This window comes from Aythya ferina (genome assembly GCF_964211825.1).
Source record: "Aythya ferina genome assembly, chromosome: 25".
NCBI lineage: Eukaryota > Metazoa > Chordata > Aves > Anseriformes > Anatidae > Aythya > Aythya ferina.
Genome location: NC_140323.1, coordinates 4549593 through 4568580, shown reverse-complemented (window position 1 = coordinate 4568580; position 18988 = coordinate 4549593). Strand labels below are relative to the sequence as shown.

Genomic DNA, 18988 nt, shown 5'->3' with positions numbered 1-18988 from the left:
GAGGGCAGCCTGTCCTTCCTTGCACCCACATCCCACTCCTGCCCCAGGAGCTGGCCAAGTGGCCCGGCTGCTCGAGGACATCCTGGGTGCAGGCTGCAAGTGGCAGGGAAGGGGACGGGGGACACGCAGTGCCCGTCTCGGGGGGCTGGCAGGTGGGAAGTGCTGAGCTCTGAGCTCTCCCCGGCGCTCAGCCCTCGGCATCCTCAGCCTGGGCTGCTCTGGGGGGCACCATGGGGATTTGGGGTGCCTTGAGGACGTGCCGGGCTGCCTGGCCCAGGCTCTGGCGTGGTTTCGCAGCGCTTGGCAGCCTCCCCGGGAGCGGGTGGGTGACCAGCAGAGGGCCTGGCTCTGCCTCTCCCCAGCAGCTTTTATTCTGCCCAGAGCTCTCCGGAGAGCCCAGAGCAGCGGCCGGAGCCGGACAGAGCGGGTGCTCCTCCGGACGCCTCCCTTGCTCCCCGCAGCCCCGGGGTTGCTGCGCTCGGGGCTGCCGCATCTCCCGCCACCTCTTCGTGCAGCGGGTGCCTTGGGGACCATGCCTTCGCCACCCTCACCCGTCCTCCTGCTGCTGGCACTGCTGGGGACCACGGCGTTGCGAGGCACGGCCGGGCAGCCTGGGGGTAGGACGCTGCCCCGCATGGCCCCGGAGGTGCGGCTGCGCCGGGGCACGGTGGAGGACTCGAAATCGGTGCAGCAATACGTGCCGGGGGTGCGCGTGGAGTTCCCCCGGCCCATCAACTCCGCCAGCCTGCACCCCACCAAGGCCCTGGTGCCCTCCAGCACCGACCCCGCGGAGCAGCAGCGAGGGGTCCCCACGGACGGGCAGGGGGTCGAGCCCCGAGCCAACCTCACCACGGTGTCCGACAGGAGGCTGCAAATCCAGAACCCGCTGTACCCGGTGACGGAGAGCTCGTACAGCGCCTACGCCGTCATGTTCCTGTCCCTCATCGTCTTCGCCGTGGGCATCATCGGGAACCTCTCCGTGATGTGCATCGTGTGGCACAACTACTACATGAAGAGCGCCTGGAACTCCATCCTGGCCAGCCTGGCCTTCTGGGACTTCCTCATCCTCTTCTTCTGCCTGCCCGTGGTCATCTTCAACGAGATCACCAAGAAGAGGCTGCTGGGGGACATCTCGTGCCGCATCGTGCCCTTCATGGAGGTAAGGGGCTGCGCAGGGCCCTCCGGGGGCTCCTCTCTGCCCCCTCGTTTTGGGGTCTGGCATGGGGCTCCACAAGGAGCCGAGGGACGTTCCCAATGTTTTCCCTCCTGCTGCCTCTGCCCTGGGCTCTGCAGCCAGCACCAGTGCCCCCAGGACTGAGGGCCCACAAAACCCTCCTTTGTCCAGCCTTCTGTCCGTGGGATCCGTCCATCCGTCCGTCCCCGTCCCAGCCCAACACCCCCAGCGCTGGCTGTGGGGGCTGCTGGGGGGGAACCGAGGGCAGGGGGCTGCAGGTGGGGCACTGGGGAGCGGTGCTGGGGCAGGATTAGGGTCAGAAACCTGAGATTTTTACTTATCCCCGCTGCCCCCTCCATGCCCACACCCGTCAGACAGCCAAAAAATGGCCCCAAGATGTGTGCTCAAAGAACCCCAGCACCATTTAGGTCGGAGAAGACCCCTAAATTGTAAAGCAGAACCATCAGCCTGACCCTGCCAAGTCCACCACTAAACCACGTCCCCAAGCACCAGGCCCACCCGATGGCACACATCCCATCACACCCCCTCCCCAAAATCCCCCTGAGCTGTCCCACTTCTGCCCTGGGGGCTGGGACCCGCAGGGTTCCTGGGTGCCATTGCCGGGGGGTGCTGCAGGGGCAGGGTGGCACCCGGTGCTGCTGCTGGGTCCTTTGGGTGCAGGCCTGGGCGATGGTGCCCACTGCCATGTGCCAGCTGCCAGGCACGGCCCTAAATCGGCCCTAAATCTGCCCTGGCAGTGACAATGTGGTGGAAACACGGGGCAGCCCCATCCCTCTTCTCCACTTCAGGCTTCCCATGTCACGGTCATGCAGACAGAGGACTCGGAGAGGGGCAGGAATGTGGAGAGGGAAGGGGGCAATCCCCAAACCAGTCCCCTTCTTGAGGAGGGTCTGCCATGGCCTGAACCCCAGGAGCTCCCTGGCCATGTCCATGGGGGGGTTTCTCCTGGTGGTGGCACCTCTGGGTGCAGTGACCCAGCAGCACCAGGGTGCCCTGGGGACAGCGGGGTCCCCCCAGGAGGGCTGCTGAGATATGGGGGCTGCTGACAGCACAGCCCCAGGGAGGCACAGTCCCAGAAGGGTGCAAACATCTCAGGCTGCAGGATGGCCCCATTAGGAGCAAATCTGCTGGGTCTCAGGGGAAGGGTGCTGTGCTGAGCCCGAGCTGCGCAGTGGGGCACCAGGAGGGAGAGGAGAGGCTGGGGGACAGCACAGGGTGGAGGAGAGGCAGTGGCACCGTGGTGGGACACAGCGCCCGTGCTGGATGCTCGGGGTGGCTCTGGGTATGGGGCAGAGGTGCTGGGACACGAGCAGCAGCCCTGGGTGGTGGGGCTGGGGTCAGGGAGGCAATTCTGGGCTGGGGGCATGATGCTGAGTCGGGGGAGATGCTGCTGAGCGTAGCTGGACGGAGACGCTGGGTGTTGGGCACGAGCGGCTGTGCTCTGCAACGCTCACGAGGCCGAGCCAGGGCCACAGCAAAAGGCTGGGCGGGGATGGCTGACCTGGTTTGGGGTCGGGGTGCCGGCCCTGTTTCTTGCCAAACCTATTGGGGGGTGGCTTCGTGAGGCCAGGAACGGTCCCGGGGCCGGGGGGCACCAGCATGTGACTGCGCCGTGCTCCTGGGGCTTGGCGCCGAGCGATGCTGCGGCCCCGGGGCCGGGACGATGAATGCTGATTGTGACCCTCAGCGCCTTGCCAGCCCTCCCTTTGCCTCCTCTGGCCTCTTCCCCTTGGCAGACGGGGATGTTTTTCCTGCCATTTTCAATGCAGCGGAAATTGCCCCGAGCTGGTTTGTGACAAGGGCAGCTCCGGCTCCTTTGGGCTGCCGGGGCAGCAGGAGGCAGGGCAGGGACGAAGCAGTTGGAGGGCCCTGGGAAGGCTCTGCTGGGGGTGACGTTCCCTGCTTTTCCTCCCCTAAACCCATTCAGAAAGGAGGAAGAGCCTGAGGGATAGTCCTGCCATCCCCATCCTGGCTGGATGGACGGACAGCCGTCCACCGAGGCCTTTCCCTGCTGCAGGATGGGGAGCGGGGCAGGGACGGGACATAAAAGGGACATTTTCATCCCGTGCCCTTCCAGCAGGGACAGACAGGTCAAAAAGGGACATTTTCATCCCGTGCCCTCTCAGGAGTCACAGAAAAGCAACCCCAAACCTGGGATGCAGCCACAGGCCGTGCCCTCCGTAAAACCAAGGAGGACGGCTCGAGGGCTGCGGGCTTGGATATTTGGGGGTTGCCACCGAGGTGATAAAACCAAATCCCCTGAGGTGATAAAAACCAACACCCTGTGGTGTCCCTGTAGCAAAACCCTCTTCTCCTGCCTCCCCCCTCTCCAGGTGTCGTCGCTGGGAGTCACCACCTTCAGCCTCTGCGCCCTGGGCATCGACCGGTTCCACGCGGCCACCAGCCCGCAGGCCAGCGCCCGGCCCATCGAGCGCTGCCAGTCCATCATCGCCAAGCTGGCCGTCATCTGGGTGGGCTCCATGACGCTCTCGGTGCCGGAGATCCTCCTCTGGCAGCTGGCGCAGGACACGTCGCCCGTGTCGGGGGTGGTGTCGGAGTACTGCACCATGAGGCCTTCGGCCGCGCTGCCCGAGTCCGTCTACTCGCTGGTGCTCACCTACCAGAACGCGCGGATGTGGTGGTATTTCGGCTGCTATTTCTGCCTGCCCGTCCTCTTCACCGTCAGCTGCCAGCTGGTGACCCGCCGGGTGGGCGGCGGTGAGAAGAAGAAGGCCGAGAGCCGAGGGACGAAGCACGGGCAGTGCGAGAGGCACCTCAACTGCACCATCATCGGGCTGGCCGTGGTCTACGGGCTCTGCGCCATCCCGGAGAACGTCTGCAACATCGTGGTGGCCTACATGTCCCCCGACGTGTCCAAGCAGACCTTGGACCTGCTCGGCCTCATCAACCAGTTCTTCCTCTTCTTCAAGTGCTCGGTGACGCCCGTCCTGCTCCTCTGCCTCTGCAGGCCCCTGGGCCAGGCCTTCATGGACTGCTGCTGCTGCTGCTGCGAGGGCTGCGGCCCCGACGCCAGCTCCAGCGAGGGCAGCGCCGACAGCAAGCTGAAAACGGAGATGTCCTCCTCCATCTTCTTCGACAAGCCCCGGGAGTCCCCTCCGCCCCTGCTGGCCCTGGGCACGCCGTGCTAAGCGCCGCCCGGGGGGCTGTAGAGATTTCGTTTCGCCACCTCCTCTCCCCCCAAACGAGACCAAACGTCGTCGTTTTAGTGTCTGGACGCGGAGCAAAGCAAGAAGCAGCAGCTCAGGGGCTGCGCCGGGGAAAAGGGGGGGGCTTCCGACCCCGTGTTGGGCTGGGGAGGGGGGTCCTGGCCTCGTGGCTACATCGGGAGGACAGCAGCACCCCCCCGTCCCCCACCCTCCGTCCCCGCTGCCCGGCCGGGCTCAGGGGGTGCTGCTCCGGTGATGGAGCTGCGAAGGAAAGGTCCCCTCCGACGCCAAGGAGGGTTCGCAGAGGACTTTTAGCAAACGCACCCTGCCCTCGTCCTGCCCCGTCCCCCCCAATTCCACTGTAGGGGAAGGTCCCAGCCACCAGGTCCCAGTGGGTCCCAGCAGTGCCCTGTAAGAGCTCAATAAACCAGTAAGCTAGAGCACGTCGTGCCTGCACGTCCAGCAGCGCCTGGGGGGGGTCTGCGTGGCACCCCGCTCATCCCCCGGGCTGGGGGGCTCCGGGTGGGCACGGGCAGCTCGGGGGGGACACGGGGGACACACACAGGGGGCAGGAAAGCGGCCCCATTGGGGCAGGCAGCACCTAAAGGAGACAGGGGAAGGCGCCCAGCTCCCCCATCCCAGTCCCTCTGGGGTGTTACTGAGCCCTATAAGCACTGGTCTCAGAGCTTTGAACTGGTCCCAGTAAAGCCCAGCGCTGAGCTTTCACCACCCCCAACCCCACACATCCCCATGAGGGGGGGGGGGGGAGCACAAAGCGCTCCCCAAACGCCGATTTCACACCACCGGCACCCCCAAACCCCACAACCACCCCCTCGCCCCGGGTTCCTGCTCCCTTTTTGGGGCCGCTGGGAGCACCCCGGAGGTGGGAGTGGGTCGGGGGCAGGCTGGCCGTGCTGGGAGCCCCCCCCCTCCCCGTACCGGGGGCTGTGAAAGCTCCTTGTGTGCGGCTGGCACCCGCCCCAGCCCGCGGGATGCCGGGGCGAGGGAGACGGGTTGCTACGGCCGGGTGAATGCGGGGGGCTCACTGCGGGCTTTGTGCGCCGCCGGCACCCACCGAGCTTGGCTTTCTCAGCCCCGTTACCAAGGAGACAAAAGGCCCAGTTTTCTTCCCAAAGCACAAAATCGGGTTTTTCTTTTCCACCGCCAAAGCCCACCCCCCCCCTCCACACACACACACACACTCCCCGGGGCCGGTGTTGGCGGTGCTGTGGGGCCGCGGTGGGTTTGGGGGAGAAGAGATGGGGAGAAGAGGGGGTCCCAGCTCGGGGTGCAGGCACAAAAAATGGGGTGCGGGTGGATGGCAGGCTGGCTGGGGGGGGCAAACGGGGTCTGGGTGGGGGTCCAGCCCCGCGGGGGCGGCGGGAGGCAGGGAGAGGTGGCCGCTCTCATGCGCTCGCTCCGTGCCGCTCCGTCCTGAGCCCCGGCCAAGGGCGAACAATGGGCGGCTTGTTGCTGCTGGGTGCGTGGGGAGGAGGGAGCCAGGCTGGGGGCAGGGAAGGAGCAAAGTGGGGGGGGGCTGCGGGTGATGCACGGCCCCAGTGCCAGGATGGACCCCGGCCCCGCTCGGATCCTGCGTCCAGGTACCCCGGGCGGGGGGCTCAGGAGCACCAAGCGCAGCCCTGGGTGCAATGGGACGGCCCCGAGGGGTGCAGGGCAGGGGTGCCCCCCAACAGCACCGGCCAAAAGCCCTGGGGTGGAGCTGGCACAGGTAAAGGGGGCAGGGAAATGGGGCAGGAGCCCCCCAGCAACCCCACACCAAAACCAGCATCACCATCCCACAAGATCCCGCACCAAAACCAGCGTCACCATCCCGGGGCGGGTGTGGGTGAGGGTCTGGCAGCAGCGATGGTCACAGCCGGAGGTTTCCGAGTCCCTCTGCACGTCCAGGAGAAGAAAATGAAGCAGTGGGGGCCATCAGCTGGGTTCCAGCACCGGGTGCTGCACGGGCACGGCCCCCAGGGCGGAGGGGTGGCAGCGGCGGAGAGCAAGCAAGGACAGCAACCACCCCCAGCAACGCAAAATTGTTAATTTATTATCATTAGGAGGCAAAAAAATTGTACAGTTACAAGAATCATTTCCCGACAGAGGTCAAGTCTGAGCCAAAATATCTCTTAAAAAAAAAAAAAAAGTAATAATAATAATAATAAGGGGGCGGGGGGAGGAACGACGACACTTTACAATTCATTAAATTAAAAAAAAAAAAAGGAAACCTCTCTTTGTGCAATTCTGCAAAAACGAGAACAGAAGAGGACCCCCCCACCCCGGCCTCGCCGCCCCCCCTGGAGCCGCGCGGGGGCTGTGGGAGCCCCCACCCCAGGCCACCCCCACCCTGTCCCCCCCAGCCTGGGGCTGGGGACAGGCCGGTGCCTCCCCGCTGTGCCGCCCCACCATGCGCCCCCCCTGCTGCTGCCAGCATCCCCCCTGTCCCCCCCCATCCAACAATATCCCACCCCCCCAAACTGGCCCAGAGCAAGCTGGCCCGGCCCCAAGGCTGCACAGAGACCCCACAACTCAGCAGTGGGCACAAAAACCCTCCCTGTACCCCCCCCCAGATGTCTTCTTCCCCCCTGACCCTGCCAACCCCAGGCCCCCCCAGGCTGGGGAACAGCTGGGGCTGCAGCAGGAGGGGGGCACATCCCAGGGCACCCCCTCGCTGCAGGTGACACTGGGGAAGGTGTCACCATCCCAGGGCAAAGTGACTCCGTGTGTGTCCCCCCTCATGATGTCCTTGGTCAAGGCCAGCACCCCTGTGCCCCCCCACCCCCCAAAAAAAGCCCTTTGGAGCGTGCGGGGCCGCCCCAACCACCCTGGGACATGGGGACGAGGTGGCTCTGGGGACAGCTGGGGCAGAAAGGGGACGGGGGCCAGCCCCTGCTCCCCGCTGGGGGGCTGCTGGGCTCCCCCGGTGTCAGCACCAGCCCCCAGCTGGGGCAGGATCAGGCCCCAAGCTGGGGGGGGGACACGGGGATGGGGGGGTGAGGTGCCGACGGCAGCGAGGAGAGACCGGGGCAGGGGGAGGCAACGGGGTCGTGGGGGGTCCCTGGCCTGACCCCAGCCTCACAGGGGGGCAAGGAGCCTTTGGGGAGATGGCATTGACCCCCCAAAAAAAACCTTGCCCGTGGGAGGTGGAGTTTGGGGGGGGGGCAGGGCAGGCGGGCTCCCCACACCCCCAGGATGCTGCACCCCTGGGGGGGTCGGGGGGGAGGGAGCCCCTGGGGACCTGCCCGGCTCCTTCCTGGGGGCTGCTCTCTGCCACCCCCCTCACCTTCCTCCTGCCACCACCCTCATCCTCCTCCCGCTGCTGACCCTCAGCCGGCCTCGGGGTGTGTGGGGGGGGCCCGCAGCCTTCCTACAGCTCCCGGGGCCCAGTTTAGTAACAGCGCTAGCTCTTAAATTAAAAAATTAAAATATATATACATATATATATATACTGTATACACAGACAACAACAGAACAGTGCCAAAACGGGAGGAAGAGACAGAGAGAGGAGAGGAGGGCAGAGTCGGACATGTTCTTTACAATAAAAACAAGGGCTCCGCCTCAAGGCGAGCGGAGTTTGGGGTCCCCTAAAAATACCCATCTAGAGAGAGAGCTGGAGGGACAGAGCAGGAGAAGGAAAGGGGGGAGAGGGGGGGACATGGGCTTGTACAATGGCATCTTCCCGACCCGAGCTGCAGCCTGCGGGATCTCAGCTTCTCCTGGACTTCGAGTGCTGGATAAGCCACTGTAGGGTGATGTCTGCGAAGGGAAGGGGTGGTTACAGCCTCTCCCTCCCCCTGTCCTGGACGTGGGGCACGGCCTGGGTGCGCTGCAGCACCCCTGCTCCCCCCCGTGGCACCCCGAGGTGCCGGCACTCACCGATGTTGTCCTTTTCTTTGCAGGAGATGGAGTAGCAGCAGATCTCTCGGTCCTGGATGGCGGAGAGGTTCCTGCGGGAGAGGGCGAGTTCAGGAGGGCTGCACCCATGGGAGCCTCCCCAGAGTACCCAGGGAGCCTTTTAAAGGGTCCCCTTGGAGCCAGGCTCTGAGAAGGGGCACCCCGGCCAGGGCAACGTCACCCCAAACCCCTGGGGGGCTCCGGGCAGGGCAGGTGAGGACGCTGGCGCATGGCTCCTGGTGGCTGCTGGGCGGCTTTGTGCTCAGCGCCCTGCAGGGGCTACATGAGGGGCAGGGGGAACGTGGTCCCAGGGACAGCCTGGCCAAGAAACCACACAGCTTCCCTCAGAGCATCCCAAAACACCACTGGGAGATGGAGCAGCAAGGACTTGGGACTGCACGGGGTGCCCACAGGACAGGGGTGGTGCAGAGGTGCCCAGAGCCACGCTGCGGGGTCCCTGGGGTGGCGAGAGGCCTCGGGGCTGGAGCAGGAGGGCAGCAGGGAAGGGGCAGGACCCTGCGGGACCCCACACCATCACCGAGCCCCGAGCACCAAGCCCTGAGCGTGGCCAGGCCCCCGCGCCCCCCTGTGGCACAGGGAGCCCAGGCGCCCGGCCCCGCTCCTGCAGCCGGGGTCTGGGGACAAGACGTGTCCCTGCTGGGGACAGAGCAGCCACCAGCACACTCACATCTTCTCGATGAGCTCCTTCTCATCCAAGGCACCGGGGAGGTCTCGCTTGTTCCCCAGGACTAGGACCTGCAGAGGGGGAGAGGGGACACGTCAAGATCCTGGTCGGCAGGTAAAGGATTTGCTGCCGGCACCCAGGACCAGCCCTGGGCGCTTCTCCGGGGGGCACCTGGGTAGAGAAAACCCCCTCAGCAGGCAACGGGAAGGCAGAGCCCTTCAATTAACAGCCTAAATGAGCTCACGTGCAGCATCTCCTGGGTACTTTCCATTCCCAGTGAGAGGCTGGCCCCTCCCTGGAGGGCACCCGATTCCCCCATGCCACGCAGGACCCTGCCAGGAGCATTTACCTCGGAGCAAAAACCACCAGTGGAAGTGGCCGGGCTAAAACCACCGTTATCAGGACCCGCCCAGTAAAGGCAGAGCTGTTTGCACCAGCCTCGGACCTCCTTCCTCATGGCCCTTCAATTCCCCAGGGGAATTCGGGTTTCTGCGAGCAGCGCCGCATCCCCAAGCTTACCTTACACTTGGAGTAGATTTGTTCTCAAAGAAAAAAAAAAATAAAAGCACCCAGAAGTGCTGCAAACGCAGCGTTATGTCAGAAGCTTAAATCAGCTGGCAGCCAACTCCTGGGATGCTCTGCGAGGTCCTGGAGCAGCTCTTCCCACGGGATGCCCGCTCGGGATGCTCTCCTGGTGTCCCACCCCGGCACGCTCGCCGTGCCCAGCGCCCACCCCAAACGTCCCAGCCCTCAGCTGCACTCCTGGGCGAGGACAACCTCAGCCAGAAGGGGTTTATTTTGGCCTTTTCTGAACCTCCCTCCAAGCTGTGAACGAGCTCTGTAGCCTGGCCCTGGGCTACAAAAATTGGGTCCCCAGCTGCATACAGAGTTGGGGATCCCCCCCCACAGGGCGCCCTGCCCAGGCAGCAGCTCACCGGGATGCCCTGGAGCTGCGGCTTGTCCAGCAGGTTGTGAAGCTCATTTTTGGAGGCCTCGATCTTCTCCTGGTCGGCGGCATCCACCATGTACCTGCACGGGAAGGACACGCTGAGCACAAACACCCACCGACAGAGCGGTGCCCGCTCCCCGTGCCAAAATGAGCCGGGATGCCCAGAGAAGGGGGTGGGGAAGGCAGCAGCCAGCAGGGCTTGCTCCGGGTAAACGAGGGGAGATTCAGCGAAGGAATCGAGCTCTTAGGGGTTTACACCCATCCTGCAAAGCATGGAAGTGAAGCCAAAAGAAAGGAGAGGAACTGACCGACGCAGGCTTTATTTTACAGATCAAGAAGCTGAGAGAGAAGTGAGAAACACCACCAAGATCCTCAGGCCTTGCAGAGTTCATTAAAAATAGGAAAAGAGGCTTCAGCTGCTTTGTAAGGCGTACGACACGCGCTGCTGTGCTGAGAGGATGGGGAATGGCAAACTGGGGGGGCTGAAGGCAGGAGAAAAGGGACGTGACAAAGCCTGAGGAATAGAAAGGAATGGAAAGCCCAGGGCTTTGTCATTCTTAGCTCACCATTGACAAAAAAAAAAAAAAAAAGTGGCAAGGAAATGTCCCAGCCTGGTGACCACCAGCAAGAGCAGGAGCTGCTGGGGTCCCCCAGGGGGTGCTCGGCACAGGAGGCTCCCAGTCCCACTGGGAAGCCCCCCAGCAGGAGGCTCAGCAGGGAGCTGGGCAGTGCCAGCCTGCACGTGGATGTGCTTATTTCATGGCCCCATCGGTTCTGTGTGGGTTTCCCGTGCAGGACAGGACCCCGCAGCACCCTCGCATGCCAAGAACCCAGCCCAAGCACCACGCAAGAGCTGCAGAAACGCCCCCGGGCTGCAACCCAGGAGTGAGCTGAGGGCTCTGCCACGTGCAGAGCTCGTTTTTAGGACACCCCCATCCCTCCCCGCTCACCAGCCCTGCAGTTCAGAGGGGCTGTGCAGAAAACCAGCCCTCCCCAAATCCCAGGGCACGGTCAGTTGGTGAAGAACACCAAAATCTGATTTTCTAGCTGGGTTTAAACGACACCGACCTCATCTCCCAGGGAAATATTTATCCTTAGGAGCACGCAGCCAGCTTCCTATGCGTGTTTTGCCAGACTCATCCCCACCCCGGCCTCTCTGGGACGGATCTTGCTGCAGAATTTGCCAGCAGGGGACACGCAGACACGCTGGGAGGCTGCAGACAGGCAGCAGCGAGCATTGCGGGCTCCTCTGGGCACAAAGTTCACCCAGCAGCACACAAACACTGAGCTGGGGACATGCTGCTGGCCGTGCTGCTGCCCGTTACCCTCTTGGAAAGGGCCACGCCACGCAGGGACCTTTGCTCAGCAACCCCCCGAGGACAAGGGGCAGGGAACAGAGCTGGGCTGAGGGATGCCGAGCACAAGGGAAGGGTCCCCCCGGCTGTGATGCTGCAGAAACTCGAGGTCCTTTTGCTGCCTGTGCCTTGGGCAGGGTGATGGGGACAAAGGGACGGTCCCCCCCAGCTGGCCGAGCTCTGCTTTGGCGCGCAGGCTCGCGGATACTCACACGATGGCACTGACTCCACGGCAGTACCGCTCCCACATGCTGCGAAAGCGGGGCTGGCCGCCGATATCCCAGAGCTGTGACGGGGAGAAGAAAGAGGTGGCATCACCCGCTGCCCTGCCAACATGCCCCAAACCAGCCCCAGCCCTTCCAGACCCAAGCGGGAGGCTCCAGGTTTGATAAAGACAGAAGAAATCCCCACGGGGAGCTGGAGAGCGACTCAAACCGGGTGCAACGAGCCTCCGGTCGCATGGAGAGCGCCCCTGGCCGAAGCCTGGGGTCTCTTCCCCGTGCCCACCACCCCGGGAGCCCAGAGGGTGCATTTGGCAGCTCAGAGCACTCGGCTTTGCTCTCAGGAGCGCTGCAGCAGGCAGAGATGCCCTCCCAGCTTCAGACTGAGCTGCAGCAGCAGACACCCGGCCCACAGCCACCTCCTCCTGCAGCCACCTCCTCCTGCGTCTCCTCCGGAGGGTATCTGCACACCCCAAGGGGCAAATCCCCCGAATTGCAGCCCCCTTCAGCCCCCAGCAGAGCCCATAAATCTGCCTTTGCCCCTGTCCCATCCCAAAATCACCCCCCCCGAGTTTCTTTCCTGTGCCCCACCTTGATGGTGACGTTGCCCTTGGTGATCTTCCTCATGTTGAAGCCCACGGTCGGGATCATGTCCTCGTTGAACTGGCCGGACTGCAAGGCAAAGCGGATCGTGTCAGGAGGCTCAGAAACCCCCCAGCCTGCCCCGAGCAGCTCAGCAGGACCACAGGTGACAGCCTGGCTCCTGATGTCCCCAAAACCCCTGCCAGGTCTCTGCAGGTCCATCCTAAAGGGAACAAAACCAGAGCAGAGGGGATGGAGGTGGCACAGGGACACGCTGCCGCTGCCTGCCCTGCACCAGCTCTGGCCCTTGGAGCCCTCCAAGGTTTTTTCGGGCATACACTGAGGTCCCGCTCACAAAATCCTCATAAAATCAGGATGAAACCCTGAGACCTTCAGCTCAAAGGGGAGCAGAGAACATGCTCAGCCCTGTGGGAGGCCACCCGGCCCCACCAGGGACGTGCAAATCCTGCAGGAGGCACCGGGGACAGCACGGCTCCCCCCGGCCACCCTTTGCTGGCTCAAAATCTGTTCCCCCTAGGGCTCCTGGGGGGGATTTATTTAATTCCCACAGCCCTCAGAAAGGGAAATCCGTGCCATTTTCTGCTAAGCACAGTGTAGTGCCTGGGGGGCGACCTGCATGCCCAGACCCACGGTGTCAGCAAGTCCTCGGGACGCTCCTGCCCCCCTCCAGCACCCCGCAGCACGCGCTGCTTCTGCTTCTCCTTTCCTTCCTGCCTTCTGGCAGCAAATAGCAGCAGCCAGGAGGTCGCTGCGAGCGCTCCCAAACCACCCTGGGGACCAGCAGCTGGGTTAGGAGCTGGGGGAGAGGACAGGAATTCCTCCAGCACGGGTTGACAGCGGGGATGGCGCTCGTGTACCCGAATTCGACCCAAAATGTGGCTTCAGCAGGCAGGTTTTGGGGTGTCGCCGGGCTTGGACTGGAAAATAGGATTGTTAGGGAGCTCCTGGGAGCTGCAGGGTCCCCCAGGGATCCCACCAAGGGATGGGGCCGACTCCAACCTTCCCCACAAAGGCCGGGCTGGGAAGGTGACACGGCACGGTGCAGGTCCCCGCGCTGTCCTGGCACCCATGGGTGCCCCCCCGGCACCTGCAGGGCTGTGATAAGGCCACTGGGTGCATCTTGTCCCCAGGTTTGGGGTCACAGCACCCGTGCTGACCTCCCCCAGATGCATCGACCGCTCGTGAGGACAGGAAGCAGCACCAGGAGGGATTCCTCCAGCAGGCACACAAATCCTGCCAGAAAAGGTCAATTTTGGGGCTACACCATGGGGACCAGGTCTCTCCACAAGCTGGTGCAACCCTGCAGTACAGCAACCCTCAACGACCCTTCCTACCAGCCCCAAATTCGACCGTGCCAGCTCAGGAGTAGCACAGTAGCAGATTTTTGGCCCCCCCAAAAGCCCAGCTGAGCATCCTGAGGCACAGAGCCAAAGGAAATCCCCCCCCGGGCGGCGAGGCCAGGCCAGCTCAGGCAGATTTCTGAGCCGTTTCTCAGCTCCCACGCCACCACTTCACAAAAGCCAAACAGCTTGGGCTGGCCGAGGGGCTGTGGTACCCTCCCCAGGGACCTGGGGAGCAAAAAATGCCCTGGGGACACATCTGTGAGTGGCCACCAGGCTGGCCAGGGAGCCCAGGAGATGCCAGCAGAGCCCAGGCTCAGCCCCAGGCACGCCGGTGCTCTCCAGGACAGACTCATCCTCCTCCCTGCAATGCAGCTGTGTGGATTTTTTTCTTTCCTTCTTTTTTTTTTTTTTATGATACTTAAGATAAAGAAGATGGTAAAACAGAAGCTCCGGTTCTTTCAGGAAAACGAGGCTGCTCGGATGGAAGAGAAAACCCTTGGGCTGCTTTTGCTTCTTCGGCACCGCACCACAGCCCCGAAACCCCCTGAAACCACCCCAAACCACAGCATGGACCTGGCACAGCCGCAGGACAGGGACACCCAGCGGCCCCCCTCCAAGCCCTGGGGCTTTCTGAGGTTGCTCCGTGCCCCTCCATCGTCAAAGGGAAGCTGCAGGGGATCCCCTAGATAAGCAGGACAGAGGTGGTTATTGAGCTCTGGGGTAAAAAGTCACCCAGGGGAGAGCGGAGAGGCTGCGTAGGGGAACAAAGGTGGCAGCAGAGGGGTAAGGGAATAAAAAGGGTCTGGTGTGAGTAAAGTCTGCTGCTCAGCACCCACCTGGCCGTGCCCTGTCCCTGCTTCGTGTCCCGAGGCATCACTCATCACTCGCTGTGCTCCTGGGGGAAGGACTTTGTGCCCCGGGGGCCCAGCACCAGCAGCTGGGCTCCAAACCCCCGGGCAGGAGGCTGCCGGAGGGACCAGGAGGTGCGGGGAGCCTGCTGGAGCCACCGTGGGCTCCGAAGGTCCTCTGAGAGACTGGAAACACGGCCCCAAGCCCATCGATCCCAAAGGATAAATCCCCACAGCACAGCAGGAGAGGAGCAGGGCCGGGCTGCAAAGCCTCCCCGGGCTCGTGCCTTCCATTTCCTTGAAATTCCGGGGCGCGTCGCCTGCCCCCAGAGGAAAAACTGAATTTTTAACAACCCCCCTGACTTTCTCCGAGGCAGTGAGGAGGAGACCAGGGTAAATATTGAAGCAGCGCCCGCAGAAACCGTTCTGCCTGCTGGAAGCTGCTGCTCCCGAGGAGCCGAGTCAATTAGCGGAGCAAACGCGCATAATGGCGATAATTAAAAAGCCGGAGCGACGAAGCCCAGAGCTAGGCCGGTGCTGACACATTCACCACGTTTAGAGGAACTGAGGGCTGCGTTTATTTTTTGCATTGAAAGGGGAAAAAAAAAATAAAACCAGAACATGGCAAATGGGGAACCCGGCGGCGGGCGCAGGCCGTGAAAGCCGAGGGGGGAGACGGGGACGTGGCAAAAATCCTGTGGTAAGGCTGGAGCGGGGGGATTTACACCACCAGGGCAGGGGAACCCCAGTGGGCTGCTCCTGACCAGGCAGGGAAATAAAGCCCCCAGCAGGCTCCCCACTGCTGGTGGTGCTCAGCTCTTCCAGCTGGATCCAGCTCTGTGGGGTTTGGAGGGCAGAGCTGCAGCCCAGGCCGCTCCTAACTTCACACCCCGCAAACGTTCACCTTCTGCTGGGGCTTCCTTTCAAGTCTGAGCTCTTAAATTTCAAAAATAAACAAATAAATAAAAGAAGAATTGCAGCACACCTTAAGGAGCCGCATCCAGACCTCGGGTTGTGCCGAGGGGTAACTCGAGGACCTCACCTGGGCTGCTCCCCCCCTCAGCATCCTCACTGCCCTCGCTGCCCAGGGGGCTTCAGCTGTGCGGGTTGGGGTGGGCACGGGGTGGAGGCGCACCCCAGGGCACCCACGCCCACCCGTGGGCTGGATCCTGCAGCATTGAGGCTGGCTCACGGCCCTGCCACGCTCTGCTCCTCGGGGCAAGCTGCTGGGGGTTCCTGCTGGGCGGAACAGAGACGATGCCCAGCAGAAAGGGGAGCGCAGGGTGCCCGGTCCTGCTGCTGCCTGCCCCCCGACCCTCTCCGGGTAGATTAAAGCTGTTGAAGCCCTGCTCTGTGCCATTTCGCTGGCGTCCTGCTGCCCGTTTTCCTCGGCTCACGCTGCACGAGCTCGCAGCAGCAAGGCTCCTTCTCCTCTGGGAACGCGGAGAAATTCGCCCCCCAACCCCACCTCCTCCTGGGTGAGGAGCTCGGGTGCAGGAGGAGCAGCAGGGAAGGGGCGCGGGGCGCGGCACCACCAGAGAGGTGGTCACAGCCCCGAGCTCCTGCAGCCTGCTTCTGGCTGGGAGAGAGTTAATTTCCTTCCCAGCAGCCGGCCCGGTGCCGCGTTGAGGGTTTAGGACGGGAATAACGTTGGTGGCACCCCAAATGCGGGCACCGCTTCCTTCCCTGCTGCTCCCAGCGGGGCTGTGCCGCGCCGTGCCCGGCGGGGAAAAAGGGGAGGGAAAGCAGGGGGGGGGCACGTTCAGAGCGATGGCGTTTGTCTTCCCCACAAAGCACCACGCGCGACGAGCTCCTGGAAATGGCTGAACAGCTGCCTGCCGGCGCCGAGCACCGAGCGGGGTCCTCCTCTCGCTCGGCTTCTCCTCCACCCGGGGCATTGCTTTCATCTCGCCCCGTTTTTCCTCGATTTTCACCTTTCCCAGCCTCTCCCCGTGCCGCTGGGGGAGGTGGGAGCTGAGCTGCCCGGAGGGGAAAGCACAGCAGAGAGGCTCCTCGGTGCGTGCGCGACGCTGGATCACACGGAGCTGTCTTTTTTTCTGAGCACATCCCACAGCGAAAGGCTCCTGACTGCGCCACCGAGGGGATCCCAAAATTCTTGACCCTCCTTTGTGCCCCACACTCCCCCGGGGAAGGGGCAGCTGAAAGCTCCTGGTTAAAGCCGAGGTGAAAGCCAAGAGCGGAGGCATTTTACAGCCTTTCAGCCCCTGGAGCTTCACCTCCCTACAGCCAGGGAAAGAAAAAAGGAGCCTGGGAAGGAAACAGCACCCAGGCCACCCAGGAAAAGTCCCCGTGCTCCACCCGATGTGGCTGTCCCCAGACTTCCAGCAGCCTGGATTCAATTTTTGGGTGAAGAACAGCCGCCACGAGCCCTGCACGGTGAGGACACAAAGCCTCCTCCTCCCGGGGCAGCTCCGGCCCCGAGGCCAGGACGGCTCCGCAGCCCGGGGAACCTCACCCAGACCCCAGGCACTTCTCTGTGCCAAAATCTGATGCTTTTCCAGAGCTCAGTTTGGTTCAATTTTTTCACCCAGAAGCCTGAATCACGGCTACTTCCCCTCCGAGCACTTCTGCTCCACCACCTTCAGGGCAGGCGGGATGGTTCAGGCGCTTCTCACGTGGATCCTGTCGGGCTGGGAGTTTTTGGGGTTGTTTTTTTTTTTTTTTTTCCAGCTGCCTCCACCGAGTCCACGCTGCCGGGGCGTTACCTCAAAGGTCACCGCTTATTTTTTTTTTAAGTCTGCGTCTGCCACAAAATCTGAACTTTCCAGATAACTTCCCACAGGGGCAGACGCGTGGCAGGGGCTGAGCACCTCGCTCGGTGATCGGAGCCAAACCGAGCGTGAGGGTGCCACAACCCCTCGCGGAGCTCCCAGCTCCCCAAACGTCCCCAAAAATGAAACCAAGCCCAGGCGCCGGAGCTCATCCCACCCCATCAGACCACAGAACAAACCACGGCGGGGACGAGGCGGCCCCCTAAAGGACTGGTTCTTAGGGTCAGCATCCCAGAGCCACAAAGCTCCCCGCCACCCGAGGCTGGTGCGGGTTTGCTTGGAGGAGCCCAGGACCTGAGCCCTGAGCGCTCCCAAAAAAGAAGCAACCACCAGGGACAGGGCAGGGACCAGGACACCCAGGCCTCTGGGGCTCGAAGCGCATCACTGCACTCGTGGGCATCGCCCCTGGGCCTCCAGGCTCCTCAGGAAGGACATTTTCCATCCCGGCCGTGCCCAGCACCGACAGAAACCCTCCCCCGGCGCACAGCTGCAGCGCGACCAAGCTCCCAAATCCTCTGCAGAACCCTGCTGTGGAGCCGAGGGACAACCCACAAAGAAAAAGGGTCAGGGCCGGGAACTGGGACAGCCCCGGAGACGTGTGCCGGGTCTGCCTCCCCCAGCGAGCCCCCCGAGACCCCAAAACGCCTCCTGAGAGCCCAAAAAACGGCGTCGGCACCGTCCCTTCGGGGTGCGCCGCGGGCAGGGCGGGCGCGCTTGGAGAGGGCGATTTTGGGGAGGGTGGCGATAACGCAGCGGGGCCCCAAAAATTTGGGGGTGAGGGGGGCTTCGTGGGGACCCCCCAAGAACAAAGCTGGCCCCGGGGGGGTGCGGAGCCCCCCGGCTGTGGGGCTCGGTGCCATGGGGCGCGGAGATGTCCCCAGCGTGGGGACGCACCGGGGCAGCTCCAGCCAGGTGGCACGGCCCGGCTGGGGCCCCTCGGTGTCGCAGCGGGAAGATATTAAAAAATAATAATAATAATAACGGAAATAATGGGGAAAAAAAAGGAAAAAAGGCCGGGTTTGGTGCTAAGGGGGGAGGCTGCGGAGCGGCACCCTGCAGGACGAGGCCGTGGTGGCGGCGAGGCCTGGGGCTGGCTGGGGGCACCCGTGACAAAGCACGGGCTGGGGATGGGAAGGGACCGGGACCGGGACTGGCACCGGGGCCGGGACCAGGTCCAGAAGCAGGACCAGGACCGGGACCGGGATCGAGACCGGGACCGGGAGAGGAGCCCCGGGCGGTCCCGGGGGCACCCAGCGCTGGCAGGGCCCAGCCGGGCCCGGGCTCCTCGGGGCCGCCCCTTCCCGGTCCCGGTGGCCCCGGGGCACGGCTCGGAGCCGGCCCGGGGCTGTCCCGGGATAAGGGGGGGGTACCGGGAGGGTACCGGGGGGGGGTACGGGGGGGGGTCCCGGTGCTCACCGCGATGACGTTGACGAAGGTGGTCTTGCCCGAGTACTGCAGCCCCACCAGGGTGAGCTCCATCTCCTCCTTCCAGAACAGGGCCCGGAACCAGTCCAGGAGCTTGTTGAAGAGGGCCAGCATGCTGCCGGGCCCTACCGGGACCAACCGGGACCAACCGGGATAAACCGGGCTGGGCTGAACCGGGTTGAACCGGGCTGAACCGATCCGGGCCGGGCTGAACCGATCCGGGCCGAACGGGGCCGATCGGGGCCGAACGGGTCCGCTCCGCGCCGTGCCGGGCCCGGCCGCGCCGCCCCGGTATTGTCCCCGCGCCCCGCCGCCGCCCGCAGCCCGCCGGGTGGGGCCCGCACCGCGCAGCGCCGGCAACGGCGCCCCCTGGCGGAGCGGAGGACAAAGGGCGGGGAGGGGCGGGGAGGGGCTGCGGGGGGTGAGGGGGGTGAGGGGGGTCCGGGGGTCGCATCCTGCACCGGCAATATTCATCCTGCACCTTGCATTACCGAGACTCAGCACCCAG

At 63.8% G+C, this 18988-nt stretch overlaps 2 protein-coding genes across 2 annotated transcripts; one reads left to right on the top strand and one right to left on the bottom strand.

Moving 5' to 3' along the window:
* Positions 1–404: 404 nt before the first annotated feature.
* Positions 405–4802, top strand: GPR37L1 (G protein-coupled receptor 37 like 1). The gene is made up of 2 exons (XM_084498292.1): positions 405–1159; positions 3529–4802. Exons 1-2 carry the CDS (start codon positions 533–535, stop codon positions 4342–4344), a joined length of 1443 nt encoding a protein of 480 aa, XP_084354418.1. The 5' UTR covers positions 405–532; the 3' UTR covers positions 4345–4802.
* A 2970-nt stretch (positions 4803–7772) lies between these two features.
* Positions 7773–18778, bottom strand: ARL8A (ARF like GTPase 8A). Its single transcript, XM_084497786.1, has 7 exons — positions 18472–18778; positions 12061–12141; positions 11461–11534; positions 9880–9973; positions 8948–9015; positions 8242–8312; positions 7773–8121 (listed from the first exon to the last, which is right to left on the bottom strand). The coding sequence occupies exons 1-7, from the start codon at positions 18592–18594 to the stop codon at positions 8072–8074; spliced, it is 561 nt and encodes a 186-aa protein (XP_084353912.1). The 5' UTR covers positions 18595–18778; the 3' UTR covers positions 7773–8071.
* Between the last annotated feature and the right edge of the window lie 210 nt (positions 18779–18988).